At 37.7% G+C, this 24,244-nt stretch overlaps 1 protein-coding gene across 1 annotated transcript; it reads left to right on the forward strand.

The window, feature by feature from the left end:
• Positions 1-3,781: 3,781 nt before the first annotated feature.
• Positions 3,782-24,026, forward strand: CEP43 (centrosomal protein 43). The gene is made up of 12 exons (XM_005148609.3): positions 3,782-4,137; positions 8,436-8,489; positions 10,358-10,412; positions 11,049-11,137; positions 12,311-12,442; positions 13,178-13,261; positions 17,769-17,986; positions 19,054-19,163; positions 19,723-19,791; positions 20,530-20,569; positions 21,205-21,298; positions 21,734-24,026. Exons 1-12 carry the CDS (start codon positions 4,048-4,050, stop codon positions 21,806-21,808), a joined length of 1,110 nt encoding a protein of 369 aa, XP_005148666.1. The 5' UTR covers positions 3,782-4,047; the 3' UTR covers positions 21,809-24,026.
• The last annotated feature ends 218 nt before the right edge of the window (positions 24,027-24,244 follow it).

Raw genomic sequence — 24,244 nt, forward strand, 5'->3', positions numbered from 1 at the left:
ACTATGTACTGGAAACAAAACAGTTAAAAAATCAATAATTTTAAATTAAACATGTGGGATGCAGATACTGACACCTATAGTGAGAAAGTCGATTTCTACTTTCAGGCTCTTCAACCTTTTTATGTTAAGATTAGAAAGTGTTCTGCTCATAAGAAGTTCATTACTTCAGTAATGTGAACAGCTGTTGTTGCAACCTGTTTGAAGAATAAAACCATTCATAACAAGATTGCTTTCTCAAATAATCATTTATGAAACAAACATGAATTCATCTTTCATTAATAGTTGGCAGATAGGCCATCTTGATACAACTCAGAATACTGGGGATTATTGACAAGCATATGTAAATACCAAATTTTGTAAGATGTAAAGTGGTGCCAAGACTTCATTTAGTAGTTACTGCCTGGAATTTAGTATTTCTTCTATGTTCTGACATTTGGTTTTATGAAAAGAAATGTTTAGGAACTTTGTTCAGTTTTACGTTCCACTGATAGTCTTCACTGACGTTGGTGGACTTGCAACATAAGAGACTGTTTATTAGGAGTAAGACAGAAAGAATTTACCTTATAATTCATAATGAAAGGACAAGAAATTGCTAGAATGAATATCTGCATAGATGCTATGGAAGCTGTTGGGTTCTTTGACTTTTCCTGAAGTGTAGCAACGTCCTCGCTCAGATATGAGATCTGTAGCCATTCTTCTGGTGAACAGGCTGTCAGCTCAAAAGTCAGGCCGTTTCCATCATTATGGGGATGGGGCTCTGCCGCGGAAAGGACTCAGTCAGAGACCAATATGATCAGACAAAAAACCATTTATTGCAAAGCATTAACTCCTTATATACTATTGCTTACACACACCTACAGCAATTTGGCATATCATGATTGGATACTTGTCTTGAAGACCCTTAGTGACTAACATATAATTGGTTAAGCACAGGTGTGAGAACTTGACCTCGAACGCTTGCCAACAGTCCACAGTTCTCATAACTCAGTGAATTACAGCTTCTTCTTATCTTGCTTGCTTAGGCTTCCTCGGGCCTCCCATGGCCTTGCTGTATCCCTTGGAGTTATTCAGAGCTCATGTACCAAATATTCATTTTCCTGTGAGAACACTGTCTCCACAGGGCTCCATGCATTTGCACACACTCAAATCCTAGGACAGAAAAACATACCAATAAGTTTAGAATACTTTTCTGAATTGAGATAAAACTAAAAAGTACTGAAGTGCTTTCCTGAGCGAGAGCCTCAATTGCTTAGACTTAAACTCTATTTTTAATACTCAACATAATTACTTTTGAGAACAAGTTGCTCTCCTAAATCGGAGAAGCATTGCAGTGAAAAATAATAGACCTAATTGTGGGAATTTCTCATTAAAATTACTATGATCTTTTATTCCAATACTGACTTTCCTCTCCTGATCTCTCACTATTAACACTCATGATGCTGTAACTAGAAACTGGTGGGAATGTCTGAACATTTGAGAAGTTTCTTTTAAATTTTTCATGAAAATAACATTATCCTCAAAAAGTTCTGAACAAATGTAGATGCATCTTGGACTTTATATCTTTATATGCGAAATGTGTTGCTTGAAAAAAAAACCAAACAAAAAACCACAAACAAAACCCAACCCAAAATGAAGTTGGCATGATCCATCTTTTTAAAGATATTACAGGAAACACTTCAGAATATATTTTTCCAACTTCAAGCAGATTGCATTTAGATTGGGACTTAAGAGTCAATATAGAGACTTTCAAATTTTGTCTCCCTAACACAGGGTGTTTTGCTTTGATTATTCTCGCTGCACAAATACAACAAACAAGTCTAGCTAGACTTTATTCTTAATTTTGTGTTAGTAAGACATTTACAACACTGTGAGCAGATGCACAAATTTTGGAATGTACAGAATATTCCCATGTCCCAATTTTAAGTCAATAGACTTGGTCCACGCACAATTTTGAAAGCTTAAATTTGATTTAAATTGTGTTAAGAGGCTGTAGCAATGCCACAACTGCTTTTTTTTTCTTAATAATGCAGTGTTAATTTTATATAATCTTTTTAAAGCTATACTGTTTCTCATAAAAAAAAACAACTTTTTTTCTTTCTGTGATAACATGTTAGTCACATTTACATTGATGTACAAACAGTAAAGATAATTTTGGTTTACGTTTTGCAATGAATTTGATTTCCATAAAGGTAGATTTGGGAATTATGTACATTTAAAATAACATTTCCTTCAAACATGAAACAGTTTGAGATAGTACATTATGTGCTGCATAGGAAGTTGGACTGTTAAAATGCTTTGCTGCCCTCTAGGTGATGAGCTAAGTAATACTCTGGTATTTTGCAGAGCTCAAAGGGTTATCTGTAGACTGGATTTTAAATACTCTAAGATACTTGTGAGCAGAAAGCAACTGTTACTGAAATGCTCAAATGAATTTTACAAATTATAAAGTATTTTCTAAGCATACTGATTTTTTTCCTTTGCTTTGCAATTTCTATCAAGTATTTTGTCAAGTGGGTTTTGTCTGTCCATTAATTTTTTACAAATAAACATGACTGTAATACCAGCCATTATGTTTCTGCATTTGTCATAAAATCATAGAATGGTTTGGGTTGAAAGAAACCTCAAGCATCATCTGTTCCCAATTCTGCTGCCATGTGCATGAACACCTTCCACTAGATCAGGTTGCACAAAGCCTCATCCAGCCTGGCCTTGAACACTGCAGGGATGGGGCAGCCACAGCTTCTCTGGGCAACCTCTTTCTTATGGGGTTTTGGAAAACTATTACTGGCTTACTTAGAGTGCAGTGTTGTCGGTTTACATTAAAACGACTTTGGACTGAAGAACGGACTGCTAATCTTTCCAGACTTCAGGACTTCAGAATGCAGTGCTCTGTCCTGTGAGTGGTTATAGAAGCGGGTCAGACATCGCTGAGTACCTCTCGTGGAGTCATTAGAAGCAGGGCGGCACGAACGACACCTGCCTCTTCAGGGTGGAGTCTTTCGGGCATCACTGGAGGATCAGTGCCACCTACCGCGTTTCTGAAAACCAGCTTCCAGCACAGTTTTACTCCAGCTGGGAGCTTACTTGATCACTCTGAACAGTTGCAGCTTCTGAAAGTCTTTACCATACATGTGAGTTTTTTCCAAGAAAAAGCATAGAAAGTTCAGCTTGGGGGAAAGAAGAAAAAAAAAAAAAGAAAAGAAAAAAAAAGTTTGAAGAAATTCTTCCCTGTGAGGGTGCTGAGGCACTGGCACAGGTTGCCCAGAGAAGCTGTGGCTACCCCATCCCTAGCGTGTTCAAGGCCAGGTTGGAAGGAACTTTGAACAACCTGGTCTAGTGGAAGGTGTCCCTGCCTGTGGCAGGGGGGTTGGAACAAGATGAACTTTAGGATCTCTTCCAACCCTAACCATTATATGATTCTATGAAACTCAGCACTGCAACTAAGCTTTGTAACTTTTTTAAGGCACAATAACGTTAATTGCTTGTACACCGACGGCACCACCCTACACATCTAACATAACCAACATGCTTATTATAAAACAAGGACTCGAGAAGTCCTTTTAAATACTACTCAACGCCACTGGCCTTGTGAACGGCGAAATGTAGAGACAGCGCCCGCGGCCTGCCGCTCATCAAAGGCCAAGTACAATAATCTCCTCACTACTGAGAGGAGGCTGTTCACTTCTTAAACCCATTTCGGTGCCCTTCCCCTCCCGCTTATAGGAAGGGAGGGGCCAAGCAGCAGCTCCTGGGGCGACCGGCTCGGCCGTTCAGCCGTTAACGCTTTAAACTTCCCGCCCGCCCTTCGGGGCACCGGTGGTCATGCTGCTTGTTGGCAGCCGCAGTTTCCCGGCGCTGTGGATAGCAGAGGCCGTGAGTGGCTACGGTTGCTCCGCATCCTCTTCGCAACCGACGCGGAAACTTGCGGCCGACCCGTCGTTTCTTCGGGCCCGCCACTGAGTCGGTGCCGCGGCCGGGAGCGGAGGCGAATCTGCCGGGCCCGTGCTCCCGCTAGCGCGGTTTGGGCGGTTGTCAGGGAGAAACAAGATGGCTGCCGCGGCGACGGAGGAGGACACGGAGCTGCGGGACCTCCTGGTGCAGACGCTGGAGAGCAGCGGCGTGCTCAATAAGATCAAGGTGGGGGAAGGAGAACCTCTCGTTCGCACACTTGTGGCTCAGTGGAGAGGAGGGAGCCCTGGATGGTGCTGGAGGCGGTTAACGGCCCCGTGGGGTTGCTTGTGGGGCTCTGAGGCTTCACGGGTTTCGTCCCCTCTCGCTGCCCTTTCCAGCTGGGGTTGCCGGCTGGGCCCTGTCTCAGCGTCGCGGCCTGGCGCTGGCGCCTGCTTTTCCCGGCCTGGGGTTCGGCGGAGCCGCGTCCAGCGCCTGCCTCACGTGCTGGAGCTGGTACACGCGGGACGCGGAGGCGAGGGCCCGAGGCCTGGCCGCCGCAGGAGGACTGCCCGCGGCCCCGGGACTCGCAGGTTCACTCGGGTGGGGAGAGGAAAAGCAGTTCTAGGCCGCCGCAGGCAGCCCGGCGCCCGGCTTTGTGGTTTCGCCCTCGTAGATACCGTGTGGCCGCAGGAGCTTTCTTGCTGCCAAATCCGTTGGAAGCGTTTGACCGCCGGGTGGTGTGGGACACGGTGGACCGAGTTTCTCCCTGTTTCGATACGAAAAGGCCCTGTTGAAAATTCCAGGCATGAGTTCTTGAGGGTTGCTGTTTAAACGTTCTTGTGCGTGGGTTGCTTGAGCTGTGTCTTGGAGGCTAAATCTGGAAACTCTAGGGGGATGCTGCCTGCCTACAGGGAACAAATAATGCCATGTTAAAAAAATTATGTAAGAGAATGTTATGGTAGACACGCTACTTCCAAGACTGTGGTGTAGCCTGAGCTTGTGAGAGAAAGGATGTGAAAATTGGTTCCATGAATTCTTGTTCAAGTTAGAAAGAAGCCTTCAGCAATAATTACTGTGTATAGCAAAAAGCCATACAATTACAGAAGCTTAAAAAGTGCTGCGTTCCCTTCCAAACTAAAGGAGAAATGAAGTTTGGATTTCAGGTCAAGGATGGTGGTATTTATCTGCAGTGTAATATTTTAATCCTTGAAGAGGTGAGTGATCACTGCTGATATTTGAGGAACAGCTCAATAGCTGGAATGGGTAGTGGAAGTGGGAGCATCTCTGCATGTATAATTTGATTTATACCACTGGATTTTGGGCTGCTTGTCGTACTTTTCAGCAAGGAATTAAAAATATACCATTCTTGCATTTCAAATGGATAATCCTTGTTTAAACTCTGTAGGTAGATGAAGATTCTATTGCATGTAACTGTGTTTTGAGTATGGAGACCTTTTTTGTAGCTGAATGTCAAATAGGCCTTTTGGGCACCTGTTAATCTTACATAGTATTAACTAATAAAAATAAAGTAATAATACGGTAATAATTAAAAAAATCATAAGCCAATTAGATCATATTGACCACGTGAGCTGTAGTTTTTAAATTTTTGTCTTTGTGTTGTATGCAAGCTTTTGTACTGTTGTTCCCAGCTTGAGTTTTGTGTGAATATATTTACTGTAGTCTTCACTATTCTGTAATGTTGAAGCTCGTCCAGCCTTGTAAGGTCTTCCATCTAAGAGAAGGGCACTCATAAAACCTATGACCCGAGAACTTTGCTGTCACCATCCTAGCTCACTCGGCTGTGGCACTTAAACCTCAGGTGTAAAGAGTGGGGCCAGTTCTGCACATGCTGCCCTCACCTAAAAAATCCACTACACAGGCTGGAAGGGCTTACTCTTGTCTGTATGGACATGCGAGGGTCAAATCAGCAGATGCAGGAAGCTGCAGATCCAACCTTGCATGCAGGCAGCCCACGGCTTGGGTCACTAGTGATTGCCCAGCAGATGTTAGTCCTGGTTGGCCACTTCCTGGTTGCCTAAGCTGCCTTTTTTTCCAACTGGTTTTGCATACCCCTTGGTCATCGTGCTTGTAGTAAGCATGGGTAAAGCCCTTCCCAAATTTTCGATCGCAAACCCAAGCCATCAGTCAATGCTGAAAGTGTGTAGAAGCCAGTATGGTATAAAGTAGCCTTAAGGCAAGCTAGCAATTGACTTTGAAAAGTACAAACTGCATCCTACTTACCAGATTATATTTCTTACATGGCTGCACAACTTTCAGCATCTCTACTTCCTGTGCTCCAAAATGACTGACGTATATGACATTATAGGAAGTAGAGATGCTGAAAATTGTGCAGGCCTGTGTCCATGTGCTGGTAAATTTTACATACACAAGAGATATTTGCTTGTATATGCACAGGTTCCTCTGTAAAAGCTGCAGGACTCCAGGGGTTTGTAGAAACGGTGTTGAGAGATGCATGAAATGAACAGCAAGGCTTTGTCAACTGGCACACAATGTTATGCTAAACTGTGTTGTGCAAAGCATTCCATGAAATTAAAGTGACCCACTTTTTTATCTAGTATTCCATGGCATATTGATATCAGTGTTGTGAAGCCATTGCTTGTTCATCTAAAATACTGCTTCAGGAATAAAACATATGAGTAAAGTTTGGTAGGAAAAATTTCACTGAGATTTTTTTGGAAGGTGTTGGGATGTTGGGGATGTTTGCAAATGAATTGGATACCTATGCAAAGGAGACCAGTGGGCAAGGATAAACCCTATCCACAGTCTGTGCTTAGTGCCTATTAGATCGTCTTGGTTACTGATGTGTTTACATGCTTTAAGTCCCTAGTGTTTTCCTATTGGAAAACACTGTCTCAAGTTTTGCCATAGGACTATAAGCTGTCTTGTTTAAGTGCTTGACAGGTGTGTTTTAGCACAATAAAAGAAAAATGCCTTAATAAAAGAGAACTCAAGGGACATGCTACCTACCTATGTATGAAGGTAAGCCTGCTATTCTGGGGAATGGCAATATCTGGGAGAAATTGACAACATGTCATTAAATAATGAGAAGTGGGAGAAAAGCACCTCAATCAGTATTTAAAAGCTGCTGGGTTGGACTTAGAGGAGTGGAGCAGGCAAATAATCACAGTTATGTGAAAAGCAATGATAATTGTGGTATTGTTCTGCTATCTCAGTCAGACCCTGGATTAGTGATGCAACCACTTTCAGACAGCTTTGTTCTACTGTCTCATGATCCAGACACTTAAGGGGGTTTACCCCTACCCACATGTCATGGCTGGTGTCTTATTTTGCACAGTTGTAATAGCCAGTCTGTTTCACAAATGCTTTGTTGTTTTTCTTTATATGTAAATATACTTGGTTTCAGTTGCATCAGTGGAAAGGAGTGATCATTGCAATAATCTGAAACTTTTCATACTGACATAAGACTAAATACTCAAGTTGTTAGTTATTGGTTAGAAAGCTCTGTGTAAACTGATTTTGTAAGATAATGTTTAAATTAATGGGTTGTAAGAGGATTTGCTGGTGGAATACTGCACCCCAGCACAGGAGTGGGAGGAAACAGTCACAGGGTAATCTGTGTTTAGTTACCTTTCATAATATATGTGAGAAAATCCAGACACTCGTCATACAGTTCTTAGTTATGGAAATAAATCTTTCTTTAAAAGCTTGCTTTCTTTGCTCTTGAGAAACCTGTCAGAGAGTAGCACTGCTATTTATATTTCATTATGGCAGTGTTATCTACTGGCTGCTTCAAAATGTCAGATTAAGAGTTGATTAAAGTGGCAAACTACTTCATCAAATGTAATGTGTGTTGTCCGTTTGATATGTTCAAAGGAAGAAGTAGAGAAATTGTAGTGTTTAAAAAATAAAAAATATTAAAAAAATAGGCCAGATTTAGGTTTAGGCTTAAGCTTAAACATTCAAAATAGTACTCAGAAGAATCCTGATGCTTAAGATATTAAAATTAGTTAGGTAAAACCTCACTACAAGAGTATTTGACTGGAATCATGCTGTCTTGTAGTTTTCTTTGAGAAATTCGGTTTCTTTGGGTGTGAACTGACAAGAAATTGCATGGATTTGTATATCTTAACATTAACTTTAAAAAATGTATTATCATAAGCTATTTGTTCATGTTTCCTGAAAGAATTGTAAATGAAAGGTAGGTGTTTCAAAGCTGCCTGAAAGAGCTGGATTTTTAACTCTCAGAAGAAACTAATAGGAGATAATGTAGCTAATTTGGATTTTTTTTTTTGTGTATGAAGAAATAATTTAGGAAGTCTTGCATCAAACACTCCTTCTGCTAACCCCTTGTTGTTCTCAGACTGAATACTTCTTTCCAGCCTCAGGTCACACTGTCTGTAATCTTAAGTGTTTTAATTGCTCTGATGTAGATTACAAGCAATGCCAAGTTGCTCGAGGAGAAACAAACAGCTGTTAAGGTACTTGCTGGCTTTTTGCATTCTATTTGCATAGGAAAAACAGTGCTTGTGCAAATGCAGTTTATTTTGTTTTTTATTTGGCAGGCAGAGTTGCGAGCAGCGGTTTTTTTGGCACTGGAAGAACAAGAGAAAGTAGAGGTAAGAGGGCCTTAAAAATAAATTAAAAACCCAGCACCCTGACAGTTCTTCATGTAAAACTAAATACATTAACTTTAATACTTTATTTGTGAAATTAACAAGAGAAAATTATTGCTGCATAAGAGCATGATGCTTAAAGAACACATAACAGGACTGTCAGAGTGTTTTCTGATGTTTAGAAATAGGAATTGTTATATAGCTCTGTGAAACTGTAAGTTACTGTCTCTACTGGTTTTATATTATTTCAGTCTGACTGACCAGAATAACTAAATATTTTTTCTATCAAATACTTTTTATAAAAGATATCTAGTTGACTGATCAGGAGCTGATAAAACCAGGTTAATGTCTTTTGACATTTAAAATATTATAGTGTAGGGGTTTTTTTGTTTGTTTTTTTTTAACAAGTGTATAGTGAAAGCAGTTTAATGTAGTAAGTTGCCAAGTATGGTAATGTTTTTAGTATTTCTCATAAGGATATTCTAGGCTTACTTCAGGATAATTTGCTTATATTTAAGGAAGAATTTTGAATGAAGGGCTATGTACTGATACCTTGACAATATAATAATATTAAGGGTATGCTATACTAGCATGATTAAGTAACAATACTGCTAAGGTATGCAGAAGCAAGTTTTGTGACCCCTTCTAGCATTATCATGTTTTTTGTGTCTTTCCATTCTCTATAACTAGAGAGGAGAGGGTATTTTATGTCTGTTATCTGTTTCAGAAGAGAGGAATGAAAAACTGACTGCTAGTTAGATGGTTGTGCTCTTGCCAGAAAATGGCACAAATGAAACAGGTAACATTAGTAAGGAAGGGCAGTAGTTATTCTATGGTTTAAGATTCCCTATTCCAGAAATCTAACCCAAGATTCCTGAAGAAGACAGTGAAAGAGTGGTAATAGCAGAGCAGTGTCATCTCTTGTGGGAAGTGTCAGCATATTATAGAGTGCCCAGGGAACAACCTCAGACTATCTGGAGAATAACAGAGCTGAAGAGAGATTTGCTGCAGTTGATCTAGGCTTACCCTTTCCTCGAAAGGCTTAGATGTATCCTATTTTAATTTTATGCTATCGAGACATTGGAAATATATTAATACTTATCTCTAGTCTGAATACCTAAATGTTAAGCATGAGATTTTTTCTTTTTTTTTTTTCGCACAGTACTTTCTTGTGTGTGTTAGCATTTATGACTATAGTAATAAACACCTATAACAGATCCTTTTTTCTTAAAGTTAGGTTCTTACCCAGGATATTTTGATATGTTAGGAATGGCATTTAGAATTTGGTTTGAAATATCCCTGAACAATTTTGACAACTTACATTGATTTATCTCTGTTTAAAAATAAAAGTTGAAGGTAGCAAATTTAACAAGGGAGAAAAAAAACATTATCATAATATATCATAATCATTTATATAGATTTGTGATCCAGTAATTAACACGGTCCACACTTTGTCAAGATGATTTGTAAATTCTCCTTTTTTTGAAAAAAGGTGGGACTGAATTTCCTTAAACTTGGCACTATATTAGAGGAGCAGTCTGGGAAGTAGTTAATTGCTTAACTTACCTTTTTAATCATTAAGTAAATAGAAGTCAGTACACTGTTAAGAATTTTGGTGAAATTGTTCTACCTCTGTATCTTTTATGATAGAAACTGAGACAATTCTAATTTGCCTAAATGAAGATATGGCTCTGCAACTTTTACTTGTAGGTAGTAGAGTTAAAACTAAAGTTGATTTTGAAGACGTGACTTGCATATGCCAGGCATCATTGTGGAACAGTGTACACCAAAATGCTAACTTGCTCTGGTTTTCAGTTTCTTGCCAGCACAAGGATGATGTTAATTCCTGTTTGTTTTTTTCTTTTTGACAGAACAAAGCACCTCTGGTAAATGAAAGCTTGAAAACTTTTTTAGGTACAAAAGATGGTAAGTTCTTTATTCAGTATACTTCTCAAAATATCCTGATTATTAAGCAGAGGATTAAATCTTTGAGTGTTTCATTAACAGTGCAGTTTTCATGACAAAGAATGCTTATGTTCCTGTCAAATGTCATGATTACTATTCATTCAGAATAGAATTCAATCTATGATTTCTGAAGTTAATATTGCTGAACTTGTATTTTTAAGTGAGGTGACTAACGCACTTTAATACTTCATGATGAATTATGATTATGCTAACTTGGGGCTGCTCTGGACCTATGGAAACAGTAACCGGTGAAAACCACTACAGAGGTACAGTAGTAAATGCACGCATAGCAGAAATGTTAAAATAATGTCTTTGAACCAGGTGATTAGTTTGAAAAAATAATCTTACACCTGACTTTTCTACGCAGTCATTATTTATGCTTCTGCAGTATTGCTGAAATAAATAACTGATGACTGAGTTACAGATTATGGAGTTGGTATACAAATTAGCTGTGTGATGGTAGTTTGCTGAATGTCTAAATAATACTTGTAGGAGTGTTGAATCAGTATACTTCAATACTGAAGCCATGTTAATGTTAAATCTTTGAAGTAAGAACTGTTTCTGTCTGATGTGTCTTTACTCTTATTACTTTTTTAGGTCGTTTGGTAGCAGGTCTTGTTGCAGAATTTCTACATTTCTTCAATCTCGATTTTACATTAGCTGTTTTCCAGCCTGAATCAAGCACAGTAAGATATACTGGTTTTATTTGTATGCTATGCTGATTGTTTGGAGTGTGTGGCAATGAATACAGAAGCTATAGTAGATTTGTTACAGCCACTCACTTGTGTTTATTCTAAATCTTTTTTCATATTTAATCTGTAAAACGTACTTATTGGCAAAGACTTGCATTCAGGAATGTGTGGTAATATGAGGGAGTATTCCCTTTATCAAAATCAGTGCTTGATATGTTGTTAGTTTTTAATTAATAAATTACTGCTATATGATTTCACAAAAAGTATTATAGACAAGAGAATACTTTTGCAGTGGTTTTTTGCCAATAGTTTTACTATGTCATGATACTAAGTTAGTATTGTTAGATGAAAATTATGTTAGAAATCTGCTCAGAAATTTCAGTGAAACAAAGGGCTTTGTGCAGATTTATGTGACAGTGATTTAATAGTTCAGTTGGAAGGGATAGTGTAGCCCAATTGATTGCTTTTGGACTTCTGGTATTGAGCTAGAGGTTTTTGATCATATTTGTTCCTCTGTCTCTATTTATAAATCTTTTAATAACAAAGAGTTCAAGAGGAGCTGGTGCCCCTTGCAGTATTGCCATTCTGAGGTCATGCCAACCACCCTGGATGTGCTGCAGCATTCTGCTTCTGCTATAACATGAATTTCAGATTTAAGAAGTGGTGTTTTTTTCCTGTCTTTTTTTGTTTGGCTGATACTGAATTACTTTCATCTCTGCTTCTGCCCAAACACGTGTTTTTTTAAAGTGAAACAGAGACTGAAAGTAAGTTTTGACCTATGCTAGTGCACTTCTATATGCACAGGAATTGGGGCTCTCTGTCATCTGTGAATTTACTTGAACAAAAGGCTAGGTGTCCAAAGATCCACTTTGAATGCAGTAGGTTAAACTTGACCATATAAATCCTGAAGCGTGATAACAATGAAAACTTCCATACTTAAAACAACTTTGGATGGTCTGTGATAAGTTCATGTACAGATCAGAAGTAAATGATGTAATAGGCTATCATTACTTTAAAATACATACAACAGGAAGGAAATCTTATTCACTGTTTAGTCAAAGTATTGCTGTGTTAAATAAGATCGAAAAGCTTTAGGAGCTATATTACAATATACATGTAGTGTTTTCTGACAGTTATTTCAGTGCTGTGATTTTTGTTTTCCCCCAGCTAAATGGCCTTGATGGTCGTGAAAACCTAGCTCGAGATTTGGGAATTACAGAAGAAGAAGGTGCTGTGGGTGGACCCCTGTTATTGGAGGTTGTTCGAAAATGTCAGAAGAATATTTCAGGCAATGGAGAAGTAAGTAGTGTTAACATGTAATTTCTTTCTTATAACTCTTTATTTTCATTTCAATATTGAATAGTGAAGAATACTTAACTGTTGCTGTAGTATACGTTTCCAGTCTTTATTAAGCTATGCCTTCAACATAACTACAGGAAAAAATGTTGACAAATATGATTGACTATTCTGTTATTTTACTGCCACCCTCGTACTCTTGACTAATATTCTGCTACGACATAGTAACACAGAGTGAACCCAGATAAATGATACTAAACTGTTGCTTATTTTGATATTTTTAGTGTGATTTGATAACACTTTAAGCTGTATGTATTTTCTTTGGCATACTTCTAATTTTAATATGACCTGAAAACCATAGAATTATTTTTGTTAAAAATCTTTAAAGCTGTTCTGAAAGCCTAATTAAAAATATTAAAATACTAAACTTCCTGAAGGCAATGACAGTAATATTTTAATGGAATATATAATTAAGTTGTAAATTAAATGAAATCCAACTGGTTGCATTTGATTAGTCTCTGTCATGATTGTGGCTTGAAAGAAAATTCTCTGCACCCAAGACTTATTCAGTACCCCAATGAAAGCTTAAATTTAGTAGTTGTTGTAGACTTCCTAACACAGCATCATGGTGTCACAGTTTGTGTGCTGTGAGTGAGGATGGTAGCCTTGTTTCTTCTTAGGTAGTATTATGACAAAATTCAGTATGTTTTTAAGAAGTGTTTATCTGAAACTTCTTAGGTGGCTCCAGTTCTAAGTGATAGCCTCTGCCTCACATCAAAATCATCTGATGGAAGGTCGAGTACACACCCAGTACCAAGTAAGGTAAGATAGTTAAGGTATAATGAAAAAGCTATATAATATACATGAGACATAGAAGAGAGAACTATGAAACTTCAGATACAGTGACATTCACTTAAATGATCTGCAAAGTCCTGTGACTTTCTGATTCGGTAGGTGACAATGTATACACAGTATATATATATATGTATATGTGTATATATATGAAATATATACACAGAGTCTCTGTGAGACCGGTTGGAGATAACTTGTCTGTTTATCAGGCAGCTGGCTGATTGCTGCTTGGGAGGGATAAGGTATTGGGATACAGCTGTCTTTGCGTTGGGTTCTGTGGCTTTGTTTTCCTCTGATTCCTGTTAGCACAAAATCTGTTGTTAACTAACATCTTCCAGGTCTCTAATGCACTATTACATTTGACTGGAACTGACCAACAGGTTGAGAATTATGGGAAAGTGTAGGGCACAGAAGTGGGCATGATCACTTAAGACTCTTCCACAGAAACCAGCTACCCACCACATTGAGTTAAAAAAAGAAGAGGGGGATGGCAACAAAGCATCAACAACAAAACCCCTCCACAAACAACAGCAACCCCCTGAAAAACAACTAAGCACACCAAACCTGAATTAAGTAGTAAATTTTGTTCAAATTAGTGATGTGATCTGATACATAAAAAGTTGTAATAGCTTTTTTCCAGAATTACTGGAAGGAACTTGCAAGCTTTCCAAGTCACTACTGAAAATTGAGAAATATAACTTCGTGTACAATTTGTTGTTAGTTTTATTAATTTGTGAAAGGGAGTGATAAGAGAAAATGAAATTGCAGGTCAGTCTGGATCTGCTTCATTTTATTCCAGTTCTTTAGTGTTTTGCCATGCAAAACCATACAATTTGAAAAGCAAGGTTCATTTCAAGGTAAAGTTACTTAATTGCTGTGCTTGTTGATAGTATCTTAAAAACTAGTAGGCTAGTCTGTATAACTGACCTTTGAATGGAAATCTGAATAATTTCAGACCTGTTTTAGAAGATACTTCTTGTTTGGCCCAAGCTTTTAAATCAAATCCACTAAAAAGATCTGAATGCTGCTAATAATAATGTTGCTTTACACCTGAGCCCTGCTTTTGTCTTAGGGTGGTTCTGGATTAGCTGAGAACTACTGAAGATAAGTTGGAAGTTGTAAATATTCCACTCTCCCTTATATATACCACCTTTCATCGTCATACTTGTTTTGACATAGGTAGGTCAGAATGAGAAGAGCTAAGTATTTGTTACATGGCTTTTCCTCAGAAAAAGAATGCCTAGAGGAGGAAAAACGTTTTTCCAGTAGCCTGGAAAGCTCAGGCTCCTGTGCCTGACCAGTCTGTCAGCATCCTGTTATAGGAACCCTTCACCAAACCGGAATCAGAGGGCAATTCGACTGACTTGTTTGTGGAAACACACCAGCAGCATAAGGGGAACCCCTGAGTTATTTTCCACACTTTATCCACTGCTGTTACCCACTGCTGGTGACTTAGAGCTCACGAGGATTAACACTAACAGTTATGGAATAGCACTCTTTATTAATATAAAATCGTGACAAGTTAAGGTTCAGGCATTGGCAGTGGTAAGGACTGTCTGCAAAAACAAGCTTGAAGCTATATACAATCAGACTATAATCATTAATAATAGCTAGTATGAGTCAGTTACTGAGCATGCATAATGAAGTTCTTACCCAGTAAGTGTCCCTAAGGGGGAGAAGAGGTTCAGCCCATCAACTGATCCCAGTAGTTATGGTGGAGTCTTCCCCACTTTCCCTTTCCTGCTTTCACATATTTATACAATTTGTTTCAGGTTAATAACTCCCCATAACCTTCCCACCAATATATAGAGTGGTCAGTTAATGTCCATAAGGTTACATCCTTTTCATTGACAAGACATCCTAGTCATGTTTACTGACACGTGAAGCTGTATGCTGATGATGTCCATGTGCTGTACCAGACTTCAAGGATAGTCTTTCCTGATAAGAGATTTTTTAACTCTGTTTCTTAATTTGCCTACACAAGGGCAAACCTTCTTCTCCTGCTATTAGTTCTTTGTCAGTGTTGTTCACCGTGACCTTATAGGAGGCCCTTGTACCTGTTCAGGTTTCTCCATAGTAACAGAGGGTTAAAGTTTTTAACTCTATGCCTATGGAGCTTCAGTGACTCTAGTCATACACACTGTGTTACTGATGAGTGTAAAATAAATCCTCTCACTTTGCTTTTAGAAATAGAAATATAGTTTCCTTATTTGGCAGCCACTGTGCGGTTTGTCAGTACATGGTGCCTTCAAGTTCCTGCTCCTGTAAGGAGTATAACAGAGCCTGGCTCTGGGGCCTTCACTCGGCTCCACCTTCCATTCAGTTTCTCTTAGCATATTGTCGTGGTTTAAACCAAGTCCCCCTACTCCCGGAGAGTTAGGAAGGAAAATCCAAAGAATGTAGCCCCCACGGATTGAGATAAGAACGGTTTAATAGCTAAGGCATAACACAGAATCACCGCTGCCATTACCACTACAAATAATAATGATACAGCAAACAACAAGTGAAGAGAATACAACACCCCACCAGCCACCGACCCATAACTCACTCCACCCTGCCCGGCTGAGCACCGCGTGCTCCTTCCTCCATTTTCCTCCAGAGCCTCATCTCTCCAGCTTTCTCCTTCCCAGTATCCATCCTGGGCATCACGTGCTATGGTATGGAATACCTCATTGGCTAGCCTGGGTCAGGTGTCCTGTCTCTCCTTCCTCCCGGACTCCCCTCCTCCACCTGGCTGGAAAAAACCTTAAACAAAAACACTCTCAAAACATGCTCAAACCATGACACATATGCCAAGGTTGCAGGGTTGCCTGGGGAACTATCACTGGGTAGATTCCATGCATGTCAACTGTATCCCATCCTCCAAGTAGCAGCTGCATTTTACCCTAAAGTTTCCTTAGTGTTATAACTTTGGAGGACTGTGGAAAGGTGGTCTCTAATTTCCCACACTTTCCCACACTGATGTGATGAGGTTGTAGGTAGAATATAATTTCCAACAAGTTGGAATTTATGATCAAGCTTTTTATATTATTTATACACATTCTCTGTGGCAAGCAAATCATAATTCTATTGCAGTGGGATATAGATGAACAGGTTCTGGAAATGCTTTTCATACTGTATTGCTGAATCCTTCATGAAAATAAGTTTATCTCAGAAACAGGAGAAAATTGGTTTCTCTATGGATGTCTTCATACAAACAGCAACAGCTGTTGGTTGAACTACACCCTCCTCTTAATAGGACTACAGTCCTTGGATACATCTTTTCCCATCTCTCTCCTTGGCAAAGGCAGGGTGGGAAAATATTCTGCCTGCGCAACATACTTGGAGTAGAAATAATGCAGAAGGAGGAAATTTTAGCCAGTCTCAGCTGCAGTAAGATGGAAGTTAACCTGAGCAGTTTAGACTTCCTGATTGAAACAAGGTTTTCTGGTGGTTTTTCAGCAAACCTGTGAGCTAAACTGGCTCTGACTGTGACTTGGCAACAAATATATATAATGTAGAAGGGAGTGTGCTAGGAGAGACCAAGACCACAGCTCTTGGCAGCAGCAAAGAATTGCATTTAAGTGCAAGTGTGAAACCACATTCTGACTTATCTTATTAACACCATTAGTCTGAAACCCAAGGTAAGCATGTTGCTCTTTGAACCTTTAGCCATGGTTAACCTATCACTTCAATTTGAAAGCAGTTATGTAACTTTAGCAGAGATTTACAATGTATGAATTCAAAGCAAATGCCATTTGTAGGTAAATTTAAATATTGTTCTTTGGGCCATAAAGATACAACTTAAGCTGTATTACTTAATCTTAAGAGTTAGCATATGGACCAGTTCTCACCTGCTTGAATATCTGTGTGATGGAGCCATAGACATGATACAAAGACTGAATGTTATGTACTTTCAAAGTATCAAGCTTGTGTCATTTTTGGTTTTAGTATTTGGAGGGAGAAGGTGTTATTAACTGCAATTGTCTTATGCTTGCTGCTTTAAAACTAATATTGCATTTAATATAGAAGTTGGAGGAATTTGCATGGGTTTAAATTGATTTTTTTTAAGGCAGTGGCTGTAAATAGTAGCTGTTTATAGCTGAATTTCAAAATAACACTAATAAAGTATCATGTAACTTTCAGGCTGTAAACCAAACTCCCCTATGTTCAAATCAGTCTGTAGATTTCTTTATTTGATGGACAACATTTTTTAAAATTGTCTGCTTTTGTACTAGAGGTGATCTGGGTAGCAAAACCATTTCAGAGGATGGAACAGAAATTTTTAATGGCAGCAACAATAAAGAGCACTTCCTTTCTAATGTGGTAAAACTTTTTTCTCTTGTGTGAGTCCTGATGATACTAATAAATTCCTGAGCACTAATAAATTTGAGCTAACATTTTTAAAAGTGATGGTAGGTGTATATTTTATTGTGTATGTTTATATTAACACAGTATTATAGGACATAAATACTTTTTTCATTCTTTATCTTTCAAGGCTGCTGAAATCACTCAAAATGATACAAGTGATTCATCAGGGGAAGGAAGCAAAAGAAGCATTCATTTTCTGCCTAATGAAACAGACCTAGATCCTCAATTAGAAAACAAAGACTTGAATACCAAAGAAAAAAGTGATCCGGGTGTTGATGAAGATGATGTAGAGGGAGATTCTTTTTTTGACGATCCTATACCCAAACCAGAAAGAACTTATGGCTGGTAGGTTACATACCAGTTCTATTTCATACAGGCTTATTTTTGTCCTCAGGTCTCAAAGGTCTGCAAGAATACTATCTGGTGTTTGATTATTCATGCTTGTAACTGTGTTTAGATCTGTTCTGTAATGTTTTGTCTTGGAAATGTGCATTTCTGTGATTCTGTTCTTTGAAATGCACAGTGTAATCTTGGATCTCTTGGATGTACAGAAGTAGGAAAAACCTGTATCACTTTAAGGTACATTATGTAAACTGTATAATGTCCCCAGCTTATCTCTTTGGTGCAATGAACAACTGAGACATCTGTGGTTTTCATTGCCCTTAGGCCTCTGACACATTATTCAAAATTTGGAGGTGTTTACATATGTGATGATAAATGTGATATTTTGGTGATATATAATTAATGATTCAAATTTTGCCTATTACTAGTAGGAATGGGATCACAGTAACAAACAGTTCTGGTAATACTAAATGTGGAAGTCTTGATCTCTTTTAAATAATGTTTTTTTAATCCTTTACTTGCAATTAAAGGACCTTAACACTTAAAATATGTGAATGAAATAGGTAGTACCTGAGTCAACTTTAACATGTGATGATGAGATTTATCTTGCTGCAACTGAGAGATTTTCATTCTGTGAGCTGACTGTTCTTAGGGATAATAGTTTTGTTGGATGTAATCTCCTTTAGTTCTAAACCAAACTAATTTAAATATTAATTTATATCTGAATCTATCTTTTTTTGACTGCATTTACATGTGGGGATAATGAAAGGCCCCTTGATAAAAGCAGTGATTCTGATGAAGGTGCAGGATCTCTGTCCTGTAAAAGAAGGCAGGCAGAAGTTTTTGCATAGGTGAGAAAGTTACTTTCAGACTGAACATCTTGCTTGATACTTGTGACAGTGAACTGCTTATTGTTTCTAGGTTTGTAGAATAAATAGTTCTTTCCCCTTGCTCTTTTTGCTGTAAATGTCCTTGTCCGAATTTTATGACAGTTTAGTAAATATAGAAGAGAAAGTAATTTTGCACATCTTACAGCTCTGTCGAGTACTTATTTATTTGGTTTGTTCTAGGAAAACTGAAGCTAATAAAGCAGGAGGTCTAGCATCCCTTTCTGATGCACCACCTTTAAAAAGTGGGTTAAGCTCCCTGACTGGTGCACCTTTGCTAAAGGAGCCTGATAGTAAGTTTTGACTTATTTTGTGTTTTGATGACTGTAGGAGAGATTCTTACTAATGTAATGAATGCAAATTGGATTACATTTGTGGCTCCCTTCTGCTTATGTTTTTTTCAAGGAGTGATCATATGCTAATTTTGATGTATTATTGGGATGATTGTTTTGAAGCATGAAATTCTCATCTACATGTGTGTGTCTTTGTGTATATAAAGCAGTTTTCAGGATTATAAAAATCTATTGCTCAGTTTCTTAACTGAAGTTAACTTACTCCTTACTATTGTTACCTTCCATTATTTATGTAAGTTCTTTAGGAATATTTGCCTTCATGTTGTAAAACCTGATCCTGAATACTGGGAGATTGTCTCTGTTTACTACTGTCATTTTAAAATGTTAGTGGAGCTCAGACCTGAAAACGGGATATAATATGAATATACAATACTATAAAATTATTTAGGGTTAGTATAAAAGAATACTATTTATAAGTGGCTGATGGGTATGCTTAAGTGGGATCTTATTAAAGAGTTGAAGTAAAATTTCTGATAGAAATGTTTTTGTTTTGTCACAGATTTGCATAGAAACACTGTTTTGAAAGACCTGCGGTTGGTGAATGCAAAACTGGGATCACTAGAATTGGGCAAGTAACTGCTTTGAGGAAGCTATGATGTTTTTAGCTGTAAGCTCTGTCCTGGCTTCTTAGACGAGTCTGAGAAACTGAAATAAATAATGAAATAAGTAAAAGGTTTTAATAAAGATTTGAATTCAGTATATTTAACACCACTGTAAAACTTTCTGGATTTAAGAGCAAGATCTGATCCAAAGGAATGCAGAAAAGTGAGAACTAGTGTCTTGTATGTGGATTAGTATTTTATACATGCAGCAAAAACTTGATTCATTCTCTGCATGTTTGCTAATATCAAGTGCTAAATTCTGTTGTCTAGGTTTCTAAGAAAAGAGGGAGTTTATATTTGTGGAAAAAAATAGCCAGACAAGTCTTTACTGTTTTTCAGTGGCATATTTCCTTGCCCTTCACACCTTTTGAAAGCTGCCTTGTAAGCTCTAGGAGCAATATGAGGATGATGTGATATAAGAACTATCAGCTCTATCATAAAATAGAGCTGACACTTCTTTAGATTTCATCTTCAGCGATGTAGACAACATCCTGAAAATGTATGTTCAATTTCAAAGCGGTTTGTGTAAATGAGGTTGAGATTTATTAATTACAAACATAAAGTCATCTTCTTTTCCTAATCTCCACAAGTAGTGTAGTCTACTCACACTTTTGCTGGCTGTTAAACCATGCATTATGATGCAGGAATATATTCTTCGGCATTTCTTAAGTGGTTTGATTGATACCTTTTTAAAAATTACTTAGGAAATGGAGATGATGACGAGTATGCTGATGACTTCAACAGGTAAGAGAAGGATGGTACTGCAGTACCATAATAGTTCATGCATTATAAATATATCCACTAGCATATTTGAATTATTGCATAATATTTAGCTACTCACTATTGCTGGAATCTGTCAGTATCTCTGAACTCCTTTAAACTTGGTTGTTATTTTATATATGTAGTAACAAATTAAAAAAAAATTCAAACAACCCCCATAACCAACAGATCCCTTTTGTGCAGGGGGTAATAAGTTCCTTAAAAACCTGGTGCTAACTTTAAGACATTAAGTTGTTGCTTTTTTTGAAGGTGTTTGGTTGTTGGGGTTTTTTTCTGAACCACACACTTAATGTTTTAAGACTAATGCTATTAGATAATGAGTACAGTGTATGCTGAAATATTCAATTAAAAATAAAGCATCATGAGTAGTCAGTACTAAATGCTTAACAGCTTCATGATGTGAAAGGTGTTGTTGTAATCCCCAGGGGTATTTATCTGTCATGGCTGCAGCTAGGTATAAAGCCTTCAGTTAAGGGGTTTTCAATAACTTCATATTTAACTTGCTAGTAAACGAAATTCCAATCAAATGTGAGGTATACAGTGAAAGTGAATGTATTGCCTGGATGTTTGAAAAGATTTATAATTTTCTTTCTCTTTAGTACTAGTCATCGCTCAGAAAAAAGTGATATCAGTATTGGTGAAGAAATAGATGAAATTTCTGTGGGGACAGAAGAGTCAATCGCCAGTGATAAAGTATGATTCTTTTAAAATTATTCTTCTTGACATTCTTCTTGTCTTTTTTCTTTTAACCTTCTATGAACGAATGTGCCATTATCGTAGGCTCCTTGTATACATGTTTAGATTGCATTATTTGTTCTGTGTTTTTACACCTAGTATTCCTGCCAAGCTAGATACAATGCAGATTACAAACCAAAGATCTCACAGCAGTTGTTCAGTAGCACAATTTGCTGTCTATTTCTAGGTATATGAAATGTATTTGAGACTGGTTTAATATTCCACATGGGAATGTCTTACCTGTATCTCAAGGGCACCTCCTAAAGGAATATGAAATCTCACTGAAAAGGCTTGAGGCCAAAAGGATGGGATGATGCATGGACTACAAGAAGTAATGCTTACTGTTTCCACGATTTCTGATTTATTTTTTTTTTACTTCCCTTTATTTCCTAGCTTGACGGCATCACGCAAGACCTTACTATTTCCCAGTTAAGTGACGTGGCAGATTATCTAGAAGACGTGGCATAGAATTGAACAGCAAAAATGTTTCATTGTGCTGGACTAGAAGACTGCTGTGGACTGTTAATTTCAGACAATCACTTCTTGCTGGAACATCCACTCTATTTGTGCCTTGTGTTTCAAAAGGACTGTACATGGAGAAGGCTTTTAAATATTCTTAACACAAACTAAATGAAATATTGTGTTGCCATTTGAGTCTGATACTTTCTTCATTTGGTTCAGCCAGAACTTTTACAGCAGGAGGTGGATTTTCCACGCAGAATGTTCACTGCTGGCAGTGGGCATAATAAAAAACAACTGATAAGAGAGCAGTGACAGAGAAGCATGTGGCTTTATAATAAACTTGCACTGTTATTGTAACAGTCTGATTTTTTTTTTTTTTTTAAAGGTAACCAAAGCAGGAACCTTCAGAGGCAATGGTTCAACTCGTACTTCTTTTAACACAATTTTCTCGAGTCAGTATATAATACATATATATGGTAACTAACCACAAATACCCAGTTGCTCGAGATTTACTTGAAACTGCTGGGTTTCAGACTCTTCTGAAAGATGGACATTTTTAGGCACATCAAATACAGAGTATTTAAACTCTCAAGTCCAAATTTAGCTATATTTAAGAGCTAAGTTTAGCACTAGTCTGAACTGACTATTCGTATTTAAATGTGTTTTTCAGATCATTGGTGTTGAAGACCTAAGCTGTTTTTATACATGACAATTTCATTGATGTTACCTGTTGTTAAATTGCAAGAAGTAATTTTGTAAAGATCCACAAATCATTAACTAAATCTTAGTGGTTTAAGTTTTTAGCAATGTCGTAATGGTTTGTGGAGCTTTTATTGCTGAGGGCTCTTCATGTGCTGTAAGTTCACATTCATTCTTGAAAATCCTTATTGTGTAAAAATGAGCGCCAGAAAGTGAAACCACTAACCTTGTTTTTCAGATTAACTGCTGTACAGAATTGCATCCAAATATTGGAAAATACCTTGCAGAAGACATTACAGACACTAAGTTCTAGCTAGGAGCTAATTCTTGTACTTTCATTATACATTTGCAAAACAGGGTCAGTAACGGAAACATTGATAGTTCTTTAACAGTACTGTTGTACATGGCGCTGCTATAACATATGGGTCATTGACATTTGTAATACTGAAACTTTCTGAAAATGTGCACTTTCTGAACATTGTGAACACACTTGGAAAATATACATGTAAGTGAATAAAAATAATTTAATTTTGGGGGTTTTTTTAGGCTTTGTAATTTTATTTTTTTTTTTAGGAACACTGTTGGCTGCTTATCAGTGGTCACCACAGTGGAAGTAGCGTGCTAAACTAAAGCCATTGGTTAAGTATATAGAGCTGCTACTAGCATTGGATGCTGACTTTAAATCTTTGTTTGCACTGGGCCAGCAGGCATGGTGCAGTGCTGGGAAGTTAGGCTTGTACAGTACATAGATGATCTGAGAAAGGAAAAGCGTGCCTTTTGTTTATGTGCACCCCAAAACAGCCAGCAAAAAGCATCAGAATATTTAGTTATGGTGTTAACTTCTAACTTTGTGCCATATTGTAGCAGCTGAATACAGATTTTATTTTTTTCCACCCCAAAAATCAGTGTGCCATAGACTTCATATAGCAACAATGTTGTAACATACGCATCCTGTGGGGGGAAAAATAAATCCCTTTAAGTATGGGGAAACATGTGCCTCGAGATACTATATATGAAGTTTGTTTGGGGCTAAGTTTGGATATTTTTTGTGTTTTGGAGAAATGCAACAGCATGAATGAAGGAAATAAAATTCTGTTTGAACACCTGGGAACAATTGATTTCCGATACTGTTTTTTCTTTTTTTTTTTTTTTTAAGTGTATGAAATAAAGTAGACGCAGTTATTTATGTCTTGGGAAAACATGATGTTCCGTTGCCTGTTGGCTGTAGGATATGGGACAATTTATCATGCCAAAAGAAACAAAATCCTTATTTAATGATTTCTAATTGGATTTGAAGATGTGGCCTTTTAAGTAACTAATTAGGTATTTTAAGTGTGAACCTGACTCTTGTTAATGGCAAGATGATGTTGTCTTGCCTTGGGAGTCAATTGGAGACCTTGCATTTTGGCTGTAATTTAAGGAAGTGCCAGACAGTATGAAGTGTCCATGCTGTTCTTCCTGTGGGCTTTTACGGAATTGTGTGTAATAACTCAAACTGCAAAATAAAGCTGTTATGCTGGCTAAATTGTATTTTTGACTCTTCCTGAACCAAAGATCTTAAACTTACACAATTGAGCAAGAATTGTGTGTTTTGGGGAGGGGTTCTTGAAATCTGGGTTTTTTTTTAAGGGTTAGTCTGGTCTACAATTGAGAGTGTGTGCATGCTCAGGTTTCTTCTAATTCTAAAGCATCTTGCAATTCCTGATGGTGAACCCTAAAGTATGATAAAGACCAGACTGAGTA

The sequence above is a fragment of the Melopsittacus undulatus genome, chromosome 3, assembly GCF_012275295.1.
Source record: "Melopsittacus undulatus isolate bMelUnd1 chromosome 3, bMelUnd1.mat.Z, whole genome shotgun sequence".
In the NCBI taxonomy this organism is placed as follows: domain Eukaryota; kingdom Metazoa; phylum Chordata; class Aves; order Psittaciformes; family Psittaculidae; genus Melopsittacus; species Melopsittacus undulatus.